The 24,008-nt window shown below is 40.4% G+C and overlaps 2 protein-coding genes across 10 annotated transcripts in view; one reads left to right on the forward strand and one right to left on the reverse strand.

The window, feature by feature from the left end:
• mettl15 (methyltransferase 15, mitochondrial 12S rRNA N4-cytidine) overlaps window positions 1–1,707 on the reverse strand; it is a 59,622-nt gene extending 57,915 nt beyond the window's left edge. For both annotated transcript variants that reach the window (XM_086071744.1, XM_086071743.1), the window contains exons 1-2: window positions 1,555–1,707; window positions 92–340 (exon numbers count right to left, since the gene is read on the reverse strand). In XM_086071744.1, coding sequence (XP_085927870.1) covers window positions 92–328 — 237 coding nt within the window. In that variant the 5' untranslated portion in view covers window positions 329–340; window positions 1,555–1,707. The remainder of the gene's footprint in view (window positions 1–91; window positions 341–1,554) is intronic.
• On the forward strand, window positions 1,690–22,458 carry kif18a (kinesin family member 18A). 8 transcript variants are annotated; one of them, XR_015094400.1, is made up of 5 exons: window positions 1,690–1,838; window positions 2,730–2,872; window positions 4,933–5,146; window positions 11,125–11,287; window positions 11,378–12,290. XR_015094400.1 is itself a non-coding variant. In XM_086071749.1 (5 exons), exons 2-4 carry the CDS (start codon window positions 2,826–2,828, stop codon window positions 13,553–13,555), a joined length of 243 nt encoding a protein of 80 aa, XP_085927875.1. In that variant the 5' UTR covers window positions 1,690–1,838; window positions 2,730–2,825; the 3' UTR covers window positions 13,556–13,565; window positions 21,135–22,458. The 8 variants fall into 8 exon arrangements, 4 of the variants coding, with proteins under 4 accessions (XP_085927875.1, XP_085927874.1, XP_085927871.1 ...); XR_015094402.1 differs by having other exon boundaries at window positions 4,933–5,036; XR_015094401.1 differs by having other exon boundaries at window positions 4,939–5,146.
• Window positions 22,459–24,008: the final 1,550 nt, after the last annotated feature.

Below are 24,008 nucleotides of genomic sequence, written 5' to 3' on the forward strand. Positions count from 1 at the left end.
TCACAACCGTTTCCCTCATTATTTGACTGGAAACTAACTTAGAATACAATGTATCACCAGAAGTTGAAAAGAAATAGAAAAATAAACTTACTTGGCCTGGATGGATGTCCAAGTGTTGAAGCACCTCTTTTAGCATCACAGGCATGTGAGGAGTCTTTTCAGTTGAAGCACAATACAATTCTTCTGATTCACACAATGAACCAGGACCAGAAAAGGCACAAAGGCCCGCTGTCTGAGAGTGCAAATTTAAATTCCATAATTTCTGCACAGCCAAACTTGTTTTCGGAAGCAGTCGGCAAGAGTGAGTGGGAATACGGAAAATCACCATCCTTAATTTGACCTGTGGGGAAGACAAGAGGAAGGATGAGTAATCTGTTATGCAATATATAATTTATAGTTAGACATTATCTGATTTTTAGTTTTTGTCGGTAAAAGATACAAATCAAGAAGAAGAAAAAACTGTGCAGTGCAGGTCTGATATTTTGGACAGCAATCTTACATGACAGTCGGACAAAGTAAACCATTTTGCTTGAATGTTTCTAGATGGAATGAAATGTATATCCAATAGGGCACCACATTTGTAACCAAAGATTAATCCCTGCCACGGAAGCATTCACTGTATCTTTCGGAGAAGGCAGCGCCAGACCAGGCAGATGCTGGAAACACAAGCTATGGGTTGAGAGATTCTTGACACAATCATTTACAATTAACAATGGCCAACAGACATGAAAATGTTTATTTCCCACGCTGTAGCAGCACAATACACAACTGCAATAAAATCTTTATTATTATTCTGTGCCAGTTAATCAATCATGTTGGCACGCTACATGACACAAAACTGCCTCGAACAAGCACCTAAGTGAGTCACATTGTAATAAAAAAAATGAAAGGGGGATTCATGTGTACCTTGGCAACAAGATAAACTGAAAATCTGAGTGTTACTGATTTAGGATTCCAATTAAACCGATTCATGTAAAGGAGCTGATAATGAGCACATTGATAAAGCTGACTCTCATCGTAACTACATTGGTAAATGTCTCCAAATGAATCCCCTGAATTTCAAAGGACAGTAGTGAGTGACTGTGTGTGAGACAGTCCAAAAAAAGCTGTTACAAATCAATTACAGCGATGTATAGTTTGTGTCCTATCAATTGGTGCCTCTCAAATTGAATGAGAATGGTTAAGTATAGGCAAATAAGGCATTTAAGGCAAAATACTGGTTGTGATCATGTGCAGGAAAGTTAGCTCAAATCATTGCTCAAAAACAGCATGCAAAAAAAAAAAAATGCTAACATTAGGACGTAATGGTCGGGTGTATTTCGTGCGTGCTGCAAATTGCAGCATCAATATCAATGTCCCTGAAGGAGCTCTGGAAGAATCCGCTCACTTCAGCTGGCTGTCAAAACGTGTTTTTACGAGATTCAAATGTAGCTTCAACACAATCCTGAATCCTGTGATCGGCGTTCGATGCTTGTTACGTGATTATACTGGATGACAGATCGCTGTAAACGCGTCTTCAACCAGTACAACATTAGCAAATATAAACAGACTTACTCAAACTTAATCAGATTGGGGTGTCCACAGAGCGTGTGAAGTTGTTAACATTTTATCAGGCGAACAGTAGGTCACCTTAACCGGAAGAAGCTAACGCGTAGCTCCACCCACCAACAGCAGCAAGTCGGGGAAACTCTACCAATCTGCATACACCCAGGAAGCGTGGTTGCTTTTCAAAATATTGGCGCTTCTGTCTTGTCAACGTTAGCGTTCCTTCAAACTCAATTTACTTGTGGAAATCTAGCAGGCGTGACGAATCGAAAGTGTCTCCTTACAAACCACAGGTAAGCCTTTGTCCCGGACACTTTCTGCAGACACGTAGACAAAACTTTTAATTTGACATTAACGTTAGCGTCGGTATTTGCTGATAGCGTTATTTTACCTTACAGCTTCTTTGCCAAAAGCGTGTCTTTGTAAATGTCATTACAATGTATACTATAGTTGATTTGACAACGATTATCACTTCAAATCAAATAATATATTTTTTTCCCCGTAAACTATGCCCATGTTTACACTGTTTAAATGTAGTATTTTACTGTATGTGATTGAACTGAACGAGACACGACAAAAAAAAATCCGTATCCTTTCTTCTATGACGCATTGTGCGTGTGAACATTAAACGTGTAAAACTCGATGGCATCTGATTTACCTGCCGATTAAATATCAAAATCGAAGTGGTTCACTTATTTTGCCGTAATACCGGCAACTCACCACCTAACGTTATTTTATTTGGACAATTAAGAGTTTATGGATTGTGTTCTCTGAATGTTGATGAAGAACCCACACAAAACAGGGAAAAATATGGTGGTTCGCTTTTTTGATGACGATGCGGTGAGAGTAATAACACAACATCTTGTAAGCAGGAAAGTAAACATTGGTAATGCAATACTTCAGCATTCATGATGGAAATCAAAGCTGTCCTGAAGTGCTATATTGAGTGGAAACAAGTATTTTAGTGTATTAAATTGAATTTGTATTTTCGATTTTGTATTTCCTATAACCTAATTTGCTATTGTTTTATTTGAACGTAAACGATGGAAATGTTGCAATTTAAAATGACAATATACACAATTACTGTTATCACAGTCCGAAAATCCTGTCAGTTTATGGTTATGCATGCCGTATCCATATTAATGAGGTTATTGGTATTTTATTTTATTTTTTTCATGTTTTAGTTTTTGCCTATGGCGCAATTGGAGCAGGAAAAACGCAGGGCATCAACACCAGACGAACCAGGAGTCATGCCGCGCACTTTTTGAAACGTAAGGACGATGACAAGGAGGAGAAAGAGTTTTCTGTTGCTGTCTCCTGTCTTCAGGTGAACTTATTTTTCTCATTCTTTGTTCTGTAATCCTGTTGTAGATTGGAAATATTACCCAATTAATATTGTCCTACGTGAAAGCGGACTGATTATCTTTGTGTTGGATCAAAATGAAACGTTTGCTTCTACTCTGGGAAAACAATGATCAACATTTTTGCCTATTTTCTGACATGTCATGATGTCACGGATAAAACTGAATCATAATTGTGAGTCACTCTGGGTCTGCATGTCGCAAAGGTTAGTTTCAAGTGACCGAAAAAAAATAGATAGGGTGGTCAACAATTTTGATTGAGAATTATAAAATAAGTATAAAATACGGTCTCTTTTTTCATTTCCCAGCAGCCAAAAACTTAACATTTTAGTTGGAAGTGTATGAAAATAAGTGATTTGTAGACAATGTACATCTTAAACAATGTTGTATGTGCTGAGGGTTTTTCTAGGTTCAAACTATGCCCCTTTTTGTCAGTGTTCACACAGCTAGCGTGGCTCTCAGCAATTGTGGTAATTGTAAAGCTTAGTTGAATTAGCAAAAAGGGATGGGAGAATTGTATCAGATGTTATACTTGTCAATCACATCTTCATCCCTTCTTTGTTTCTAAAGCTGTTCAATGCAGGAAATTGAATTTCAAATTGCTACTGCCTCATGTAGCTGAAAAATGAACCTGCACACTCCCTTCTTCACATGCACGCTGCACGCCCTCGCACAAGCACAACTTTATTACTGAAGACTCAGCACAGAGTCTGGAATCATCATAACTGATTAGCTATGTTTACAGGGGTAAGAACAGTTTTGTTCAATTATTTTTTGAGAAACTGTGGTCTACAATATATTTGACATGAGAAAATTCATTCATCCGCTAGCATGCAGTAGCTACAATGGGAAATAAAACAAGACGACCTTTAGGCTGAATGGAATGCAACAAATTTTCTTCATGACATCATACTTTTCAATTTAATCCATTATTGGCCTTCCTTTCATGTTAAATGTATTCGACCACTTCACTTTCACCCTCGGTTACAACCAAAAAGTGGGCAAGTTAAGGTAACTGCTAATTGAAAATAATACAACACATTTCTTTCTTTCATGCTAATATCATCACCTCTTACTTTTGGAGCAGCCCACTTTAGCTCTCATCTCTTTTCACCGCTCAAATGCGAAACCGATGTTTACGGTAGTTCTTGCCCGGTAGTTGGTCACTAATTTCAATCTTTTTGTGGCACTTGTCATGGTTTTCCTGTTTTTAGCCTTCCACGGAGTAACTGCACAGTAAATTCTATCAAGTAAATTTGACTCTTATTTGTAGTGGCACCAAATAGGCTTTTAGAGTAGGCTAATATTTACACAAGAGAGTAAAATAAAGAATTGGGTGGGGGGGGGGGGGTCTGCCACACTAACACCTGAGCTATGCCCCTCCTACTGTTTGCTTATTTATCTTCATCTTGGAGTTATAGGAAGATTCCAGCTGATACGACCGAGCTGCGTGGCTCAGGGAGTAGATCGGCTGTCTCCCAAACTAAAGGTCATGAGTTCGTTCCTCAACCCTTGAGTGACTTTTATTTATTTATTTTCAATTCTTTATTTTACTCTCTTCCAAGTGAAATATTACTCTAAAACTGAGTCTATTTGGTCACACTCTAAATAAAGTCAAGTTTACTCTACAGAAATTACTGTGTGGGGTGTGTTAGATGGCGATCTTTTCTGAGCAAATATAGAAGCCATGAAATACTAGCTTCTGGTCGTGACTCTGTGAGACAATGAGCTAACAATGAGCTAAAGTCAAGGAATCATCTGTCGATGAAGGACGCATCTGTACTCGCACCTGCACTCGCTCGTGACTTCTAACTATTTTGGCATTGGGATTTTTAACTACATTGTGGAAAAAGAGCTGACGAGACTAAGGAGATAACTCGAAGAAATGGTCACCCAAATACTTGAAATGAAAAAGAGCATCGGGCCACTTCTGCTGGAAATTCAGCAGTTAAAGAAAGAGACGCAAGAAAAAGATTGTCACCTTGGAACAAAAAGTGGATGATTTGGAACAGAATCTTCGTATCAGTTACAGGTATCCAGATTAAACTGCGCCGTGGCCCTCCGGCGAGAGCTGCGGCCGGCTCAAGTGCAGTTGATTCTGACCAAACTTCAGCAAACAAGACTGGAACGGCAAGTAACAACTCGACTCAGATATTTGGAATTACTTGTGGATCCAGCGCACATTCAGATGTTCTTTTCGCTTCCAACTGGGGAATACGACCACCGGCAGTTCTGATCAGGTTTGTTGACATGAAGAAAAAGATTGTTGTTTTGAGAGATTGCTACAAGCTTTAAGGTAAACATGTCTACGTCAATGAAAAGCTCACAAAACGAAATGCTGATATTGCCAGAAGGGCGCGACAATTGAGAAAGAATGGACATATTGAGAACACATGGACAATAGACTGTCGGATCTTCATTCAAACAAAAGCGGAGAAGAAAATACGGATCGTGAAAAGAGTGGAAGAATTGTCGGAGTTTGAGAGACAATAACTGCAATCAGTAACTCGCATCATTAAATTGTGGATTATGTTTTACCCAAATATAACATATTACTAATTTACCCAAAAATGTAGCTGTTATGATTTGAATAATGTGAATATAGCATATGATTACTTGCTGACTCTGCCAAGGTTAACTTTAGTTTATACACCTGCGTAGATGACATGTATTGCTGTTGTCTGGCTCGCCTTGGCTGCTCGCCTGGTTGGGTGGGCCTGTTAGTGGCGTCCGGGAACCGATTTACCAATTCCAAATGTTTGGTACTATCTGCAACTTATACACGGACATTACTCAAGATGAACTGAGTGAGGCGTGTGCAGACTTAAGTCTGGGATTAATAACGATATGAATCAATGACCTTCATAATCAATGTATATGACTGATGCATATAGTAAGTCTCGATGGGGACGGATTACAAATAAGACATGGCTTCTACCAGTCAGCCCTTCTTTCGGATGTCAATGTTGTAAATTATATGATGTGATTGATGTTACCTGTAATAATGTGTTCGAAAAGAAAAAGACGCAGAGAAAGGGCGGGAAATTCGAACCTGAATCCAGTCTGAAAACTTTTCGCCAGAGGCTTGCAGCAGTATCCATTATGAACAGCTAAGGTGTTAATCTGCTAATTAGAAGATGTTTGAGTCATAAATGGCCAAATAAAAAGGCCAATGTAAATATATGTTGGGCAAAATCATACACAGCGCAACTTTAAGATGCTTCATAAATAGAGTTGAGTTGATTGTCAAAAAGGCAACTAACAATCTGATTCTCCTTTGGGTTTAAGGCAAACCTCGTCTTTTTGAAAGTGCTGCCGGAACCGTTTTGGTCAAACCATGCACTCTCTTGCAATGTTTTCATTGGCTTTATCCATAAATAATATTGTTGTTGTGGTTGATGTTGTAACCACAGGTGTGCAATGAACAAATCAGAGATCTGCTGGCTAATGCAGGTCCACTTGTCGTAAGAGGGGACAAGGATAAAGGAGTGGTGGGTCACTGCACCGGGTTAGTGGCCATGGTCTGTGGTCTGACCATTCTGTAGAATGGTGTCAGCAGAAGTTAAAAGGAAATAAATAACAGTTAGGAACCAGAAATTGGCCATATAGTTTCTGTATACAGTGCCATAAATGTAATTAAACTCTTGACATTGATGGCCTTACATTGAGTGTGTTATATATTTTCCAGATATATTTGCTACAGCAGGGCAAGGCTGCTATCCTTAATCCCAATGTGTGTGTTGCCAAAATGAGCCCAATTGACCTGGAAGTCTCAGAAAGAACGAGTGCTACCAATGCCAAAGGGCAACGCTTGCATGAAGGTGCTAACATCAACCGCTCACTCATCACCCTGGAAAATAATATAAATGCTTCCAATAATCCCAAAGTGAGTTAAATTATCTATTTTGAATGAATATACCATGCCAATTTAACATAACAAGTACTAGTGTTTCATATTCCATACATTAAGCCAATCAGTAGAAAGCAAGTTTTCATGCACATAAGCTTCAACAAGGCAAGGCAACTTTATTTATTTAGTGCTTTTCATACTTACACAAGGAAACTCAATGTGCTTCATATAGTTACAGAACAACATTTAAAGGCAAAATACAACATTTAAATGAAATTAAGACATAAAAAAACTGACATTTAAGGCATTCAACAGCAAGTAGAGGAATAAAAAAAAAAGTTTTAATTTTACTCTTGGTGGGCATCTACTTAGTAGAGACCAAATTACAGTATGTACAAACATATTTGTCTCCTTTTAAAGTTGGGTTTTTCAAAGCCACCGATTGTTGCTGTTGCAGTATGGGACTCCAATAAAATATTATGGTTATTGCTCTCTATTACATTTACTCATGAGTGAGTGGGTATCAGGCACACTGCTTCTAATTGTATACAGTACCTCTTTGTTGTCAATGATTGTTTGTCAGTGGCCAAAATAATTGTATGACGTCTTTTGAAGTAGATTTTTCTGTAAGCAATGGGGAATCTCATCTCTTCCTAACATTCTATTTTTGGAAGAGATGAGGGGGCTGGGCAAAGTCCACATTTTCATCATTTTTCATTTTGATCATGTTTTCACTCGCGCATGTTGCTTTGTTGTCTGTCCGTCTGTCGGAAGGATTACACAAAAACTACTTGACCCTGAAAAAATTGAATTTTGTGGAAAGCTGCTTTGACCCGAGTATGAACCCATTACATGTCGGTGTACATATGGGCCAAAGGGCAGACCGCGGTATTTTAGCAAGGCAAAGTGTTCTTCCCATGTACAGTGGGCACCAGCTATTCACGGGGGATAGGGACTGGTCCAGCCCGCGAATAGCGAAGATCCGCGTAAATAATGATAATAATATTATAAATGCCTTGAGTTGTTTTTTTGTTTTGTGTTTTATCTCCAAAAAAATGGCAACAAACAGTGGGTTATACACAAAATGAGCTTGGCACCCAAAAACTAAACAAAATAAAAGGGGAAAAAAACATGCAAATATCTGCGGGTGTCAAACAGTGAGCATACGGGGGTCCAATATATGCATGAATGTGCTCTTTTTTTGTATTTTTTTTTAATTCACAATAGCAACAAGGATCCAATTCATTACTTGAATGTTGTTTTTGTTTTGTGACACACCATTCTCAATACGGGCAGCACAATGAACTTGAAATAAACTGGTTCTCATATCATGAACTTGAGCAGCCTTGCTATGTGGTTTGCATGATATGAGAATTATATGTAGGCCTTCCTGTGGATGAAAATTCACAAACTATTATAACGCTGATATATGATATGATATGATATGATATGATATGATAATGTTCTGCAGGCCTGTCAGAACGTTATTCTGTGTGAATTACACCCTTATCCATCCTCTCATATGCCATTAAGACACATTGTCTGAAAGTATAGTTGATATCAGTGTTAAAATTGGCTTTCCTGTCAATTGTGAAAAAGGCCTGTGTTTTTTATTTTGAAGTCATCACTTCACGGCAAAGAAAAGTAATGGAGTCGAAGAAATGTGATTTAACGTTAAACGGCATCTTGCATAAATCATGTTTTGCCAGTAACTTCACTCATTATGTTGCTTATGTGCTGCATACACGCATACATACATTTATGGCCTAACCTAAAGCTAAATTCATCAGTTTGTGCTCTTTTGCATGATTTTATAATTGAAAATTCCTCTATATTGTAAAGTTAAATACTGACAAAAAAGTATTGTAAAACAATTAAATGTTCTGCCTGTAATGCTTATCTTTGTTGTTGTAAGCTGTGATCATGAGCCGTATTGTGGTGGAGGGGTTTGTGTGTCCCAATGATCCTTGGCTTTATGCCCCTGGCAGGGTCACCAATGGCAAACAGGTCGTAGGTGACGGATCAGATAAAGTATGGTTCACAGACTCCCTCTAATGATATACCAACATATACATACATATACACATTGCCTGGATGCGGGTAACCGGCGCCCCCATCCAAAACGTGGAGCCTGGTGGCCGGGCCTGCACCCATGGGCTTGGCCCGAAAGGACAATGTAGATCCCACCTGTGGGAGGGGTCAAGGGAGTCCATGCAGTGTGAGCTGTGCGACGACCAAAGACAGGGAGGGAACTTTGCAGAACGATGCCCGGCTAGAGAAGGTGTCTCTAGGGACGTGGAATGTCACCTCTCTGGCAAGGAAGGAGCCTGAGCTGCTGTGTGAGGTTGAAAAGTTCTGACTACATTTAGTCCGAGTTGCCTAGTCCACACACAGCTTGGACTCTGGTACAAGTCTTCTCGAGAGGGTTGGACTCTCTTCCGCTCACATCGAACAGGAGTGTGTATAGTACGCTTGTACGTTCTGGTCCACCATTCGGTGTCTCAGGAGGGGGATTTAGTGCCCTATTTGTGACTGTGGTTCTGCTGACCTCGAATCGAAAAGTTATGAATCGGTGAAGTAAAAAAAATAAGATATTAAGTATTTATCCTGTTGGAGGACCCATGCATGAAGCAAAATCCAGCCATTCATCCATTTATCCATCACAGGGGGCGACCATTTTGCTCAGGTCTTAGGTAGCAACCAATCCCAGCTCACCTTCAGAAAACAGGTGAGGTGCGATTGGTCGTTGCCTGAGCCCTGAGCAACTGATGTCATCTTCAGTCGACAACAAGTGGCAAAATGGTCGCCCCCTGAGATGGATAAAAATGGCTGGATTTTGCTGCTTAACTTAAATCCCACTAACACAATATCAACCAGAATACCATATTTAGACTAGTTGGGCTTCGTAGAACATATTATCGTCAAAAATATTTGGGGGGTGGTTTGACTTCCCTATTAAGGTAATATTTTTTACACTTGGTGGCACTATATTTGCACCAAAATGCCTTGATAATCTTGAGATTTTTTTTTTTTGCGTCTGTAAAGCTAGAGTTTTGTGACTTGCCTAAAATCAATGTAACTTCAAGGGTCTGATGTGAGCTATTAACTGTTGTCTTTAGATCCGGGTGCTGATCATTGGATATTTCCAGGTGCAATGTCTGTCCAACTGAAATCCCCTGCACAGATTATTTTACGCTTCTTTGTTACTTTGAATTTTCCTTTTGATGTGACACTTGCAAACCTAATGCCTGTGAGATTATGAACTAAACAGTTGTACTTTATCTTATGCCATTATTACAGACAGACTTTTTTTCATATAGAGCAGCTGCTGACCAATATTGAGAATAACTGCACTTATTTAGTGGATCGTTTTAGCAAGAAAAACTTTTGTTCAATGTTATGTATTCAAATATCACTTGTGAAGCTTTCCAGATGCCAACAACCTGTTCTCTTATCTTTCACCTGTGTTGTATTTTCTTTATTAATGCATTTGCTAAATATTAAAATTAGTATATCAAGTGCATACACAGAGTGGAATGAATGGAATGTTAGCTTCTTCTCACTATACATATTAATCTAAACATCCTTGGTCATAACACTCATGTCAGTTATTTATATTTGCTTTAAAGCAAGAAGGTTAATATACCATACAGGGGACACCAAACGTACTTAGATACTCAAGGATTTATTTGTTTATTTCATTATTTGTATTTCATCACAAATAATGTGTTACCTTTTTAGTTGTTAGGTCCTCGTATAAATATCCGGAAATGATGACCTCTTATCACATATTCACCTCACTTTATTGTTCCTATACTTGTGGAGGGGAGTTTTTTTGTTATCGTATTCAAACATGGGGCTAATTGATCAGGATTGTTTCTTTTTCATCAATCAATCTATCAGAAGATCTGCTGTTGTATTTAAATGTCATCTTTAGGGCCTACAGTGGCATTTGTCAGGGTATTTGGGCTGGGGGCGGAGGACACAGAAAAGCTGAATGAGTCTCACTCCCACGCATTTCATTCACTGGCATCAGAATTCACAACTCGCACAGTGAGAGGCTCTGAATAGAGCATGCACGCTTCTCACACTATTAAAAATTCAGCAGTCTAGCAAATCCACGTCTCCTACGTCACTAGAGTTTCATTGAAGAGTGCAGTCACATTTCAGCAACAGCTCTCCAGTTATATTTACTTGCCTAATATCGCTCTCTTACTCAAATAATATCACCTTTCTCTCAAGATTTTAAGAATTTAAATGTAATCTTGATACAGATTGAAACGTTTAAACCCAATTCTTCCTTTTTGCCTGTAAGAATTGCTCAGGCTCTTTGAACCTATAAAGTCAGTTACTCTTCTCTCTCTTTAGAGTGTCAGAATCTCTGCAGCAGGTCTTCTCCAACCGTGCCCAAATCAGGGGTGAACAGCTGGATCTGGAGAGACAACTGAAGGAGAATGAGCTGTGCCAGCGCTACAGTGAGGAGGACAAACTGCAGGTCCAATACATCTCTGCCAACGAGAAGACTGAGAAGGTAGCGGATGCTTACACTGCTTTCCAGATTCCATCATCCCTGCAGGAAAACAGCCGCTGAGTCATCATTTTACTTTGCTGCTCTCCATAGTAGTCTGGGCCTGTAATTTACACCACAACAGGACGGATGGAGTCCTGCTCCCCAGTTGCTTTCTTTCTTCGCCAACTGAGTCCTAAACTTTGTCCCACTTCTACATGCTGTATTGCAGAATCCAGATAATTCTGCTGAAACTGAAATTCAATCTGAATTTTGTCTTTTTTGCTGTGAAATGCATAGAATTGCTGTGCTATCTTATAACATTACTAGCAACCCTGGTTCCACATGCACATAATGCTAGTGTGTAAAACATACAAGGAATGGATGAAAGCAAGAAAATGATGGCTGGCGTCACCGTGTCCTGAACCAGTTGAAATCATTGAAGTCAAATAATCAGACATCTGAGGTTAATACAACCTTAGTCATTTTCATTTGTCATTTAGTTTTGTTCACAATAACATAATTGTACTTGGTTTTTTTTACAAATTGTAGTCCAAGTGATTCATTTTGCTGGCTGATCAGTAGAAGAATGATGTACTAAATACTAATACTACATAAGTCTGTAACTTAGTAGGATGCAATAGATTTGCATGTTATAAAGAGGGAAACTCGTCAATATAGGATGGATCCTTAAAACTCAATGCTTGGTGTTTTTTGTTTGTTTATTTTTTAGGGTAGGCCGTGTCTCTACTGGTGTCGTGACTGTCTTTGTTTTCTTCCCATCTGTTCTCCCAGTAATTAGAACCGTGCTCATTTTATTTCTCCAGCTCACTCGTGGATCACTGAAGAGAATAAATCAATACACTTTACTCGTCCCTCACACAGCAGCCAGTTACCTAAAACCATGTCCATGTTTTTTTTCTTCATTATCCTTTCTTCCAAGAACTGATCCAGAACTATGACGCACTCACCAGTCAAATGTTCTTGCTGCTGTTGTTTCGTAGTTTTCTTGCGTCAGAGTCCCCAAACCCCCCCCCCCCCCCCCCCACACTGCCTCCTATCCACAGCATACAGCCTTTCAGATCAAACAGACAAAATTATAACAATAGCATCTCAGACCATCTATGGAATGGATAATTAGGCATGTCTTAAGCTTTAATCATTTATTTTATTTAGTTTATATTAACCTCGTCTCACTCTCTTCTTGATATATTAGAAAAGGATTTACATTGTCACAGGTGAATGATCTTGAACAACACATCAAGCAGATGTTCAAATTCACTGCACTTCAGGATCAAGAGAACAAACACATGCAAAAGTATGTTGGTACTATTTGCAATGAGTGCATGGCTATCTCTATATGTATTTGCTTTGTAACATTCTTTATTGAATTCTAGAATGGTGAATGTGTTTTTGCAAGCTTATGATTGATACTACACTGCCATGTGTGACATTGGGCTTGTTACAGCCCAAGATGAGTTAAAAAACCATAAACGTAAGCATTTCTGTGCTAAGTGAGACAAGTGTGGCCTGGGCAGACCAAGCAGAAGCCAACCAAGACGTACAAGGTTCATCTACTAGAGAAACAACACAAGAGACCAAGGATTTCAGTGGCGAATTGACACCTGTCCTGTCTTTCTCAAAACTGCTTTACCACCAGAGTAGCTCTTGTAGTAAGTTTTTTTTTTTTTAAGCATGTATGTTTTTACTTTGTAACTAGTCTACATCCTGGGTGTTTTTTTTTATTGTTATTGTTATTAATGATTCTCTTGAAAGGGCACAAAAGTCGATAGTTTGCATTGCTAAAATCATGCTCTGCCCCCATATAAATAATTATTCGACAGTCAGACATGAACTTATAAATTGTATTTGAACCTGTTGTGTCATCCATAGAAATGTAATTTGACCCGTGTTGGAGTGGATTTCCTGGCAGTTATTGAAATGCTCTGCAAAAAGATAGTTCACGTAAATAATGAGCAGCATACTGGACCATGTCCCTGCTTCCAATTTAAAAGATTTATTTACGTTGTATATGTGAGATGAAAGCTCGAATGTTGGAATGTTGTCGCGAGTTGGCTCGAATGACATTACTGGTATATAACCGAAAGGCTCAACCGTGTGCAACCACCCATGTATACGGTATTAGGCAATTCTCCCAAGAAACCAAAAGGTATCAGTCAAAATCTTAAATTTAACAAAAAACTTGCAGAACATTTGGGAAAAGTATTGATAATGAGCATTTTCTATTTTTTTAAACAGTTGCAAAGAGGCAGACAGAAAGAATATTGTTGATCTCGAAAAGGTAAGTTTGCTTCTTCTTCTTTTTTATTCAGGTAAATGGCCATGCTTGGTCATTTTGTATTTATTAGTGAAAGAGCAGAAATAAAATATAAAATTACCTACAGCTATGTAATAAACAGGGATGCCAAGTGCTCCGGTTTTGGAGTAGGGGTGGGAATCTTTGGACACCTCACAATTCGATTTAGGGTCTACGATTCAATTTTGAAGCAATTATTGATCCATTTTTAATTTATGTATGTTGATACACTTTTTTTACAACACACATTTCTATTCATCTCAATAAGTATTAATCACTTTGTGCAATGGATTAAAAAAAAAACCTCACGGTTCGGATCAGATAACGGATTTGAATCATGGATCAGTGTTTTGTTCCGGGCAGTTCCCATCTTTTCCGAGAGGGCTAAAATGTTCCGGAAATGACAAGACAAGACGCGCGGTAGATTAATTTGGCGTTTGCAAGCGAGTCTGTAAGTAGAGCAACTTGTGAATGCTAACATAAGATTTGGTCTCTACCAACTAATCGTGATAACGTTTGTGAATGCCATCACATCTTCCCAGTGTACAATACTAACTTTTCAGCTTAACGCGAATGGCTGGCGTTGCGGCTAAATAGCAGGTGCTCCAAAGTCTGTAATAATCGCTTACGTGGTGGCGAATAACCGACACTTCTGACAAGTATCGTTAGCATAAAAGGCGGACAAGTAGTAATTTACATGAAAAGACATGTTAAACCGTTTAAGCATTAAATATAGTCACAAAACACTCTAATTTTGACTCAAGTCTTGTTAGAGCTGCATTTGTTACAGTGGAGAGTAGCTAACTATGAATTAGCAAATTAAGAAATGAGACAGAAGATCCACAGCCCCACACAATACAGTCTGAAAAACGGAAATTAATTAATACACTTGTGCATATGTCAGCATCAAAATGAGGGTATTTTAAGATGAGAAGTACAGTAGTATTAGTATATTAAATATTTGCAAGATCAGCAATGGTTTTGGTTTGTTTTTACAATAGTGCTGTGTTTTGATTTTCACTTTTTAGAGCTGTACTGTAAATGTTTTCAAATTTACATTGTATCTCATTTTCCAGCTTTGTTAAACAACCATACACACCTGATGGTTCTTGCTATGTGTCATCTGTAAATACCACACATCTATCACTACATTGTTGTTCATACAGCAGTCAAAATGTCAAATCTTTGTTGTTTTTTAAATAAATAAATACTGGTGGCACGTTGTTTGTTGTTTTGGCTGTGATGCAAATGTTACTGACAAAATCAAAATGTTCTTGTCTGATAAAATGTCCAAAATGTTCCTGATAGGGGTTGGCATCTCTGAATGTACTTTACATACTTTAGGTTTCGCTGCAGGTGTTGCATCTTGGGCCAGATTTGAGCAATATAATGTGAACACTACGGGATTCTTTTATAGAGTAAAGCAGTGTTTTATGGAGGACTAAATGTCCCATAATTATTTAAATAAATGCATTTTCAACTAAATAAATGTGCCATAACTTTTTTCTAATTATTCCAATGTTAACTTTTCCAGAATTCATTCATCTGTTTATTTCAAATTAATCCATCCAGCCATTTTTACCGCTTATCTGGGATCGGGTCGTGGGGTGTAAACAAAGATTTCTATAGGTTGGCAGGTCTGCTTAGCATGGCTCTCTCTCCACTTCCTTGTTACAGTATACACACATTAGATTGTCTGGGTAACCCATGTAACCACATCACTAGAAATACTCTGATTGGCTGACTGGCCCACGTGATCTAGATGATGAATTTGAATGTAAATAAATGTAATACATGCGGCGCCAGAGCTAGGTCGGGTGACTGCAAGAGGGCTTGCGCCGCCAGACCTGGGTCAGAAGACGGCTGCAGGACATGCAGCACCAGAACAGGAATGGGTGGCGGCACCAGAACAGGAACGGGTGGCAGCCGGAGCAGTAACGGGTGGCAGGTGGTGTGCCGCAGGAACAGTTTTGGCTGCCAGTCGCAGGTCATGCGCTGCCAGAACAGGAATGGTTGGGGACCACATGACTTACAATGCAGGGACATAAACGGGTGGCGGCTGTAGGTTGTGAGCCACAGGGTCAGAGAGCTGCTGGAGAACATTCAGCGCCGGTGCCAGGTGAGACTGGGCACAGAACTTGGTTACCTGTGCATCCAGAAACATTAACGGGTGGCGGCTGCAGGTCGTTTGCCACCAGAACAAGGTCAGAGGACGGCCGCAGGACGTGTGCAACTTGAAAAGGAATGGCTGGTGGCCACAGGTCGTGCACCGCCAGAACAGGAACAGTTGGGGGCCACAGGACTTGCGACGCAGGGACATGAACGGGTAGTGGCCGTAGGTTGTGAGTCACAGGGTCAGAAAGCTGCTGGAGAAAATTCAGCACCGGTGCCAGGTGGGACTGGGCACAAAACTTGGTTACCTGTGCACCCAGGAACAGTAACGGGTGGCGGCCGCTGGTCGTGGGCCGCCGGAACAAGGTTAGAGGATGGCCGCAGGACGTGTGCAGCTGTAACAGGAAGAGTTGGGGGCCACAGGACTTGCGACGCAGGGACATGAGCGGGTGGCCGTAGTTTGTTAGCCACAGGGTCAGAGAGCTGCTGGGGAACACTCAGTGTCGATGCCAGGTGGGACTGGGCACGGAAATTGGTTACCTGTGGACCCAGGCTGTTTACAGCAGAAGTCCGGTTTCGTAAAACGTCCCTCACAGCAGCCAGGGACACAGGTTCTCGGGGAGGCACAATGCACAGCATGTCGCTTCTGCTTCCACTGTGTCCATTTTTGGTTTGATAGTTCTGTTAGATGTTGAACGGTGGGTTGAGGACCCAAATGCTGGAAGTGGGGAGGCATATTTGCAGGATGTAAAAAAATATATATATATTTCCAAAAGAAAACCCAAAAGGGAAGCAAGACACTAGGAATCCAAACCTACTAAACTGACAAAGACCAGAAAACAGGTACAAAGTAACAAAGAAAATACTGCTGACCTCATGGACCGGATTAAAGCTCTTGGCGGACCTTATCCGTCCCACAGACTGTACGTTTGTCACAGACCGTACGTTTGCTGCACCCCTGGTCAGGTAGTTTCTCTTGCATGTGCCTATCCACCCCAGCTGTTCTGTGGACCTTCCTCTAATGTCATCTAATAAGGATTTCATATCGTGAAAAAAAAAAACTGGGCCTGAGATGTAGATATCATTCCATCCCTATTATTTATTTACTTTAATCTGATAAAATATGTGGTTTGAAATTTTACTGGTAAAACTTAGAAAGCCTGTTCCAATGTGGTTCATCCGCCTGCCAACTATTCATTTTAGCTTCTGTACTTTTCATTTGTGTATTTGCAGACAATCTCATTTTTATACATTAGGCATTTCAAAAACAGTAAATATAAATAGATTTACACTCCACATTTAAGATTATAATGATATATTCATTGAATTCTGTTCTGTTTTCTTTTCCTTGTGTGGTCAATGCAGCATTAATTTCCCAAGCATGCATGCAAGCCGTTCAGGGACTTCAAAAGAGCATACCAGTGAATTTCCATGCAATATAATCAGTGTAATATATACAGCCTTTATATAACTGTTAATCACTCCAGTTCCCATTATTGGGAACATGCAGTCACTGTTTCATCTCTCTAATGAAATCATAACTCTTTGCATCCCTCTCAATTATTCATTCACTGACTCACACTTGAATCTCTCAAATCCATCCTATATATCCTAATTCCACTGTCACATTCTGATAATATTCACATTATGGGTATAACAATGCAAATTATTCATGGCGTCATCAGCCACACTCGACATCCCTCCCTTCTTAACTGCTGGCTTCAGTCTATTGAAGACTTTTCAGCATTCGACAAACTGATCTGTCGTCACACTGATGCTGCTTCGTCAGTCTCATACTCCTTCAGCCCTTCAGATAGACACTGCTGCACAATATAAGAAATAGCTCCTCCCAGTAATTTGCTAAGCCAATCAAATGTGGTCAGATATAGAAAGGGACGGACGGGTTTTAAAGGGGGAATTGACGCTTTGCCTGGCTGGTTATTAATAGAAACTTACACAAAAGTCGTTACTGAGGTGGTTCACTGGAATTAAAACAGGTCTACATTTGATGTCCTGATGTTTTGTACAGATTCTTAGCAGTCTTTATTTGTTCATGTTTTCTCATTAGTATCTGTAAGCATTTTTCCTTTTATTTTCCCTAAATGTTTACTTTTCCACTTTACTTCACGTCCTATTGTCTGATTCTGCCTTTTCCTTCCACCCGCAAATGTTTTTTCTCAGCGTCTCTTGCATTGAACACTCCCAATCCCTCTTGAGCTTCATTCATGAAAATGCAGATCCACAGCAGGGCAGGAAAAAACGTCAGCAGACGTAAATTCCCCAGCTCCACCAACCAGAAAAGGCGCACTATAAAAAACATGCAGCGGCAACCAGGCGACCCTAATTCAGTGCTGCCTCCACCAGAAATAGCAACTCATGCATGTATTAATCCCCTACAAGCCAAAAATATGTGATTGAAGGAATTCTGCTTCCATTTATTGCAAGGAATAACTCCACTGGCACACAAATGTGCTATTTATTGCTTATGCAATCACCTCACTGACAAAACTTTATGATGCTCATATTTGATAAACATAACATTAAAATAAAGAGTAATATGCATTTTGCACATTCGCTGTCTCTTTAATGTCCTGCTGGTGTTTTCCCCTTAAGATTCAACATGCCTCTGCAAGAAAATGGTCTTCATCTTGTGATGCAGACACTGGGCTTTGACCCCATTCTCATCTGCGACCCGATAGCATTTTTATGGTGTTGATTTGATAGTGGCACTGCTAAGTGATAGCATCATTATTCGAGCGCCAGTATGCTTTGCAGTAAATAATGAAAACTTTAAATTAGTGCTGTGCATGAATGGGTGGTAATTCGGACATTTGTATGTGAGACAAATTAAAAATGTAATCACAATTTGCAGACTCTGATCAGAATGGTGTAACGTCATCAGAGCCAGTGTTGCGGTAACTGTGTTTACTTTCTATGACAGTTACCGACTTAAACATGTGGGAACGCCAGTTGACGTATTTAAACAGAGAATGTGTATGGAGTCCATAAACATGAAATCATACCTGATTTTCTTATGACAATGATCTGAATATTTTAATGGCACCCTGCAAATCTCCAGTGACTTGACGTAAAGCAAAGACAAATGCGTGTGTTGATCTTGAGGCTACTTTTTGGTTGTTAGTGCAAACGCCAACAGCGCAACAAGTTGCCAAGCTGTGCAACACATTCTGAAATGCTACAGGGATTGATCACTATTTGAACTCAACATAGGCAACAAGTGGACTTTTTTTTATATCTTTTGAGTTTAAGGATGCAGACTAATTGTAATTACAAAAATTGTAGTTTTAATATTAGGTTGGATTCATATAGTTTTCCTTGTGAGGGTTTGCTGGGAACGTCTGGCCGAATCCCCTGTCAGAGAGAGTTTCAACACCCACCTCCGGCAGAACTTCTCCCTTGTCCTGGGGGAGGCTGGAGACATTGAGTCCGAGTGGACCATGTTCCGCGCCTCCATTGCTGAGGCGGCCGATCGGAGCTGTGGCCGTAAGGTGGTCTGTGCCTGTTGTGGCGGCAAGCCCTATAGGATGCCATCAAGCAGAAGAAGGAGTCCTATCAGGCCTCTTTGGCCTGCGGCACTCCAAAGGCTGCTGATAGCCAGCTGGCCAAGCGGAACGCAGCTTGGGTGGTCGCTGAGGCAAAAACTTGACAAGACTTCAAAAGACTTGGGAGGAGTTCGGCGAGGCGATGGAAAACAACTTCCAGACGGCTTTGAAGACATTTGTATCCACCATCCGGCGTCTCAGGAGAGGAAAGCAGTGCACCAGTAAAACTGTGTATAGTGGAGTGGGGTGCTGCTGACCTCGACTTGGGATGTCGTGAGTCGGTGGGAAAAATACTTCAAAGACCTCCTCCATTCCACCGATACGCCTTCCTTTGAGGAAGCAGAGTCTGGGGACTCTGAGGTGGGCTCTCCTATCTCTGGGGTTGAAGTCACTGGGGTGGTTGGAAAGCTCCCTCGGCATAGTCCTCGAGAGTGCATGGGAGTTTGCCCAACCAGTCTACATGTTTTTGGTGGACTTGGAGAAGGTGTTCGACTGTGTCCCTCGTGAACTCCCGTGAGGGGTGCTTCGAGAGTACGGTGTAACGAGCCCCCTGATACGGGCTGTTTGGTCCATGTAAGACCGGTGTCAGAGTTTGGTCCGCATTATCTGCAGTAAGTCAGATTTGTTTCCAGTGAGGGTTGGACTTTGCCAAGGCTGCCCTTTGTCACCAATTCTGTTCATAACTTTTAGGGACAGAATTTCTAGCCAAGCCTTTGGGGGAGTCCGGTTTGGTGGTCTCAGCATTGCCTCTCTGCTTTTTGCAGATGACGTGGTGCTGTTGGCTTCTTTAAGCCGTGATCTCCAACTCTCACTGGAGCGGTTCGCAGCTGAGTGTGAAGCGGTTGGGATGAAAATCAACAACTCCAAATCCGAGACCATGGTCTTCAGTCGAAAAACGGTGGAGTGCCCTCTCCCGGTCAAGGATGAGATCCTGCCCCAAGCGGAGGAGTTGGGTCTTGTTCACGAGTGAGGGCAGGATGGAGCGGAAGATCAACAGGCGGATCAGTGCAGCGTCTGCTTTGATGCGGCCTCTGTACCAGTCCGTTGTGGGGAAGAAGGAGCTGAACCGAAAGGCAAAGCTCTTGATTTACCAGTCGATCTACCTTCCTGCCCTCGCCTATGGTCACAAGCTGTGGGTCGTGACGGAAAAAACAAGATCCCGAATACAAGCAGCCAAAATTAGTTTCCCCCGCAGGGTGTCCGGGCTCTCCCTTAGAGATAGGGTGAGAACCTCGGTCATCCGGGAGGGACTCGGAGTCGAGCCGCTGCTCCTCTCCACGTTGAAACGAGCCAGCTGAGATGGCTCGGGGATCTGGTTCATGGAGGCGTCCAGGAGGAATCCGGAGAGGTGTTCCGGGCATGTCCCACCAGCAGAAGGCCCCAGGGAAGACCCAGAACATGCTGGAGAGACGATGTCTCTTGGCTGGCCTGGGAACGCCTTGGGATCCCACTGGAGCAGCTGGTTGAAGTGGAGAGGGAAATTTAGGCAACCCGACCCCGAATAAGCGGTAGATAATGGATGGATGGATAGAGCTTTTCAAGGGACCCAAGAATGCTTAACAACAACTCATGGAGGTTATTAAAATTTTGAGTATGGTTGGCAGGCCATTTTAACCTGGCTGTTTTTTAATAGAAACGAACACAGTGGTCGTCACTTTGAGGTGGTTCAGAGAGGATTAAAACATGTCTACATTTGATGTCCTTGTTTTGTAAAGATTCTTTGCAGTTGAATTTCTGTATTTTGATCTGTCATTTCCCATTATACAGTAATACAAGTAAAATACAAAATGTTATTATCAAATACGAATGTTTAATTTAGAAGAAATATAAAAATCAGTATAAGTATTCATTCATTCTTTATCAATGTTCTGGGTTTTAGGCAGCGGAAGTCGTCCAAACTAGCAGCAAGACGTAGTTACCCGAAGGCCCGATCTCTCGGTTTTGCTGCCATAACAAGGCCCAAAGACGTTCTCCCACGACGCTGATGAGGGTACCTCTCCGCTCCAGTGCACACCACAGCCTGCTCAAAAAGATGTTCAGTTTAGTTTGTCCACTGGCATGGATCCAAACATGACCTTTGAAGTTCAACACGAAGAAGATGCAACGATCATAATAAGCAATGACGGCCCCCATCAGGCAATGAAGTCTGTGGGTTATTCAGCTCAGACTAAACTAATCAATCCTGTCATAGCCAATGAAGCCAATCAGATTTCCTAACAACAGTGAGAAAGTTAAATTATTTTCCTCAATAGTTTATGCTTAAATTTAGTAAAAGACACTCCAACTAAATATTAATGATGCTATTCAGAACGGAGTCTATCCCCCAATACCACATTCAAATAAAAAATGGATCACATACCCAAAATACACTAGTTCACAAGAAAATATGAGTAATACGACAACACGTTAATCTTTTAAGTGTTGTATAAGGATCAAGTTTGGCACTTAAGATCAAAAAGTTAGGTTACGAACTAACTAAAGAAAATTCCATAAATGGAAAAGAAAGACAAACCTTCATGATTAAATAAAAGTAACATTTCACGAATCATTAATACTGAGGACTGAATGTCTTGCTTAGAAAAAGCATACTTGCTTGCTACCCAAGACTGCTCATATTGTTATCATTATAAACTAAGGTTTTTTTTCTTACAAGGCAACTTTTTTGTGTGGAAAGATTTGGTGTGTTGATGTAAAAAAACAAAATATTTGGGGCAAATCCATTTTTAACATGGCCCTAAAAAAAGATGAAATGAAGTGCGTTTTGTAACACTGGCAGAGATTACGAGTAACCCATCACTCCGTAGGATTAGGCATAGAATGCTTTATCCCAAGTGGCACTTCCTACAGAGGCCTACAAAAAGGATGACTTAAAACTCTCTATAATAACTCTCTTGACTCTGGAATCATGAGACATACCTCACTTTGTTAAGGGAGGTAGAGCAGAATATTCAACAGTTTCACATCAGCTATTCTTGTTGTCATAGAACGGTGGGCTATGGTGATCTCCTGCTTTGAGTTTCATGGGAGACTAACTGTATGCAGACATCAGATCTCCCATCCCTTTTTATGTTGTTCGCTTGCATATTACCGTACATTGTCAAGACAAATGTTGCACTTAGCAGACAGTTTGGTAACAACCCAAGGCTAACCAACTAAACAGATAGTTAAAAGTTTTGTATTTCAGTTGTTGAAGAGTTTGTTTTCTGGAGAAATTACCGAACGAGATAAGTTGCTGTCTTTTTGTGACACAATTTTTCACCTTCTGTTCTCTCTTAAGATATGAAAACATGTCTGCACCCAAGCAGTCCCGACAGACCAAAAAAATAACTATGTAAGATAACACGTTAATCAATTTACTACTGACTTGGATGGCACTGATAAAACCTAAATCTTCATCCCAAGAGTTGTTACTTGTTGGGGTGAATTGCATACATCTAAGCTAATTAATAAAGCTTTTCCACATTAACAACCGCCAAACATTCCTGCTGTCCTCTTATGCCATGATATTAATCTTAAAGCTTTAAAACCCCAGTTGAGGTAACACAGTCAGAGGGACTTCTGAGGACCTTGAAATTGTTTTTCCCACAAATGTTTACTACTAAACTGCTCCATTTCTATCCAGGCCTAATGCTTGCTCACCTATTTAAAGGGGAAGTGAACCCAAACATATTCTGTACAGTAAGATGTTGTTTGTGTCCCCAGTAGTCTAAAGACAGCATTTTTATTAATCCTGCGTTTGTGGAATAGGAGTTAAGCAACCAAAATCCAACCATTTGTATCCATCTCGAGGAGCAACCATTTTGCCACTTGGTCGATTCCTGAGCCCCAAGCAACTGTGATGTCATTTTAAGTTGACAGCCCAAAAAATGTTGGGGTTGACATCCTCTTTAATAAAGCTGTCTTGAGAATGCACTAAAAAGCAATACGGACAGTACATCTTGTTGTTTGACACATGTTCATGTAAGCAAAATTACTTGCTACACATCATCCAAGGAAGGAATGTTACAGTGGATTTTTAGCATCATTGTAAATAGTTGTACATTTGCCTTTAACAAACTTGTCCGCACTAAACTGCTACTGTTAAAATTGCTGTGTTATTGTTTGACAAATGACAACAGTCGTAGTCTTTTAAAATAATTGTTAACCTTTTAAGTAAAGTATGTGCTACCAATGTGCACTGCGAATACTCAGGGGAGGCCACATGCTGATAACTAGAACTTAGTCGGTTTAATACACCTCACCTTGTCCCCACACAAAGCAGTATTTGCACCCCTTGCCTTTTTATTCACTGCACTTGTAGTGATCTGCCTTGACTGAAATTTTGTTTCAGTTTGGGTCCAATTCTCATGTTGGTAAGTTATTAACTTTTTTCTGAAGTTTGAAGTTTGAAGTGCAGGCGCTAGGTCTGGAGCTTGCCTTAAGCTCATATCCCACTAAGGAGCGAACTTTTGCAATGCTAACAAATGTTTCCTAAACGTTCTCTAAACAATTTTAATGGCTCTCTAAACAGTCTTAAGGGTTTTTCTTGTCGCAAGGAAATTTTGAACGTGTTCAATATTTTCTTGCGAGAAGAAAACTCATTAAGTTGGCAAGGAAATTTTGAGCATGTTTAAAAATTCCTTGCATCATGAAAACCCATTACGACTGTTTAGACAACTGTTAAAACTGTTCAGGAAATGTTGCGACCTTGAACAAACTCTGATGGAAAATCAACAATCGTTAGCGTCGCAAACATTTGCCCCTCAGTGCGATG

The sequence above is a fragment of the Leptonotus elevatus genome, chromosome 3 (assembly GCF_054856555.1).
Source record: "Leptonotus elevatus isolate MCC_2025b chromosome 3, RoL_Lele_1.0, whole genome shotgun sequence".
In the NCBI taxonomy this organism is placed as follows: domain Eukaryota; kingdom Metazoa; phylum Chordata; class Actinopteri; order Syngnathiformes; family Syngnathidae; genus Leptonotus; species Leptonotus elevatus.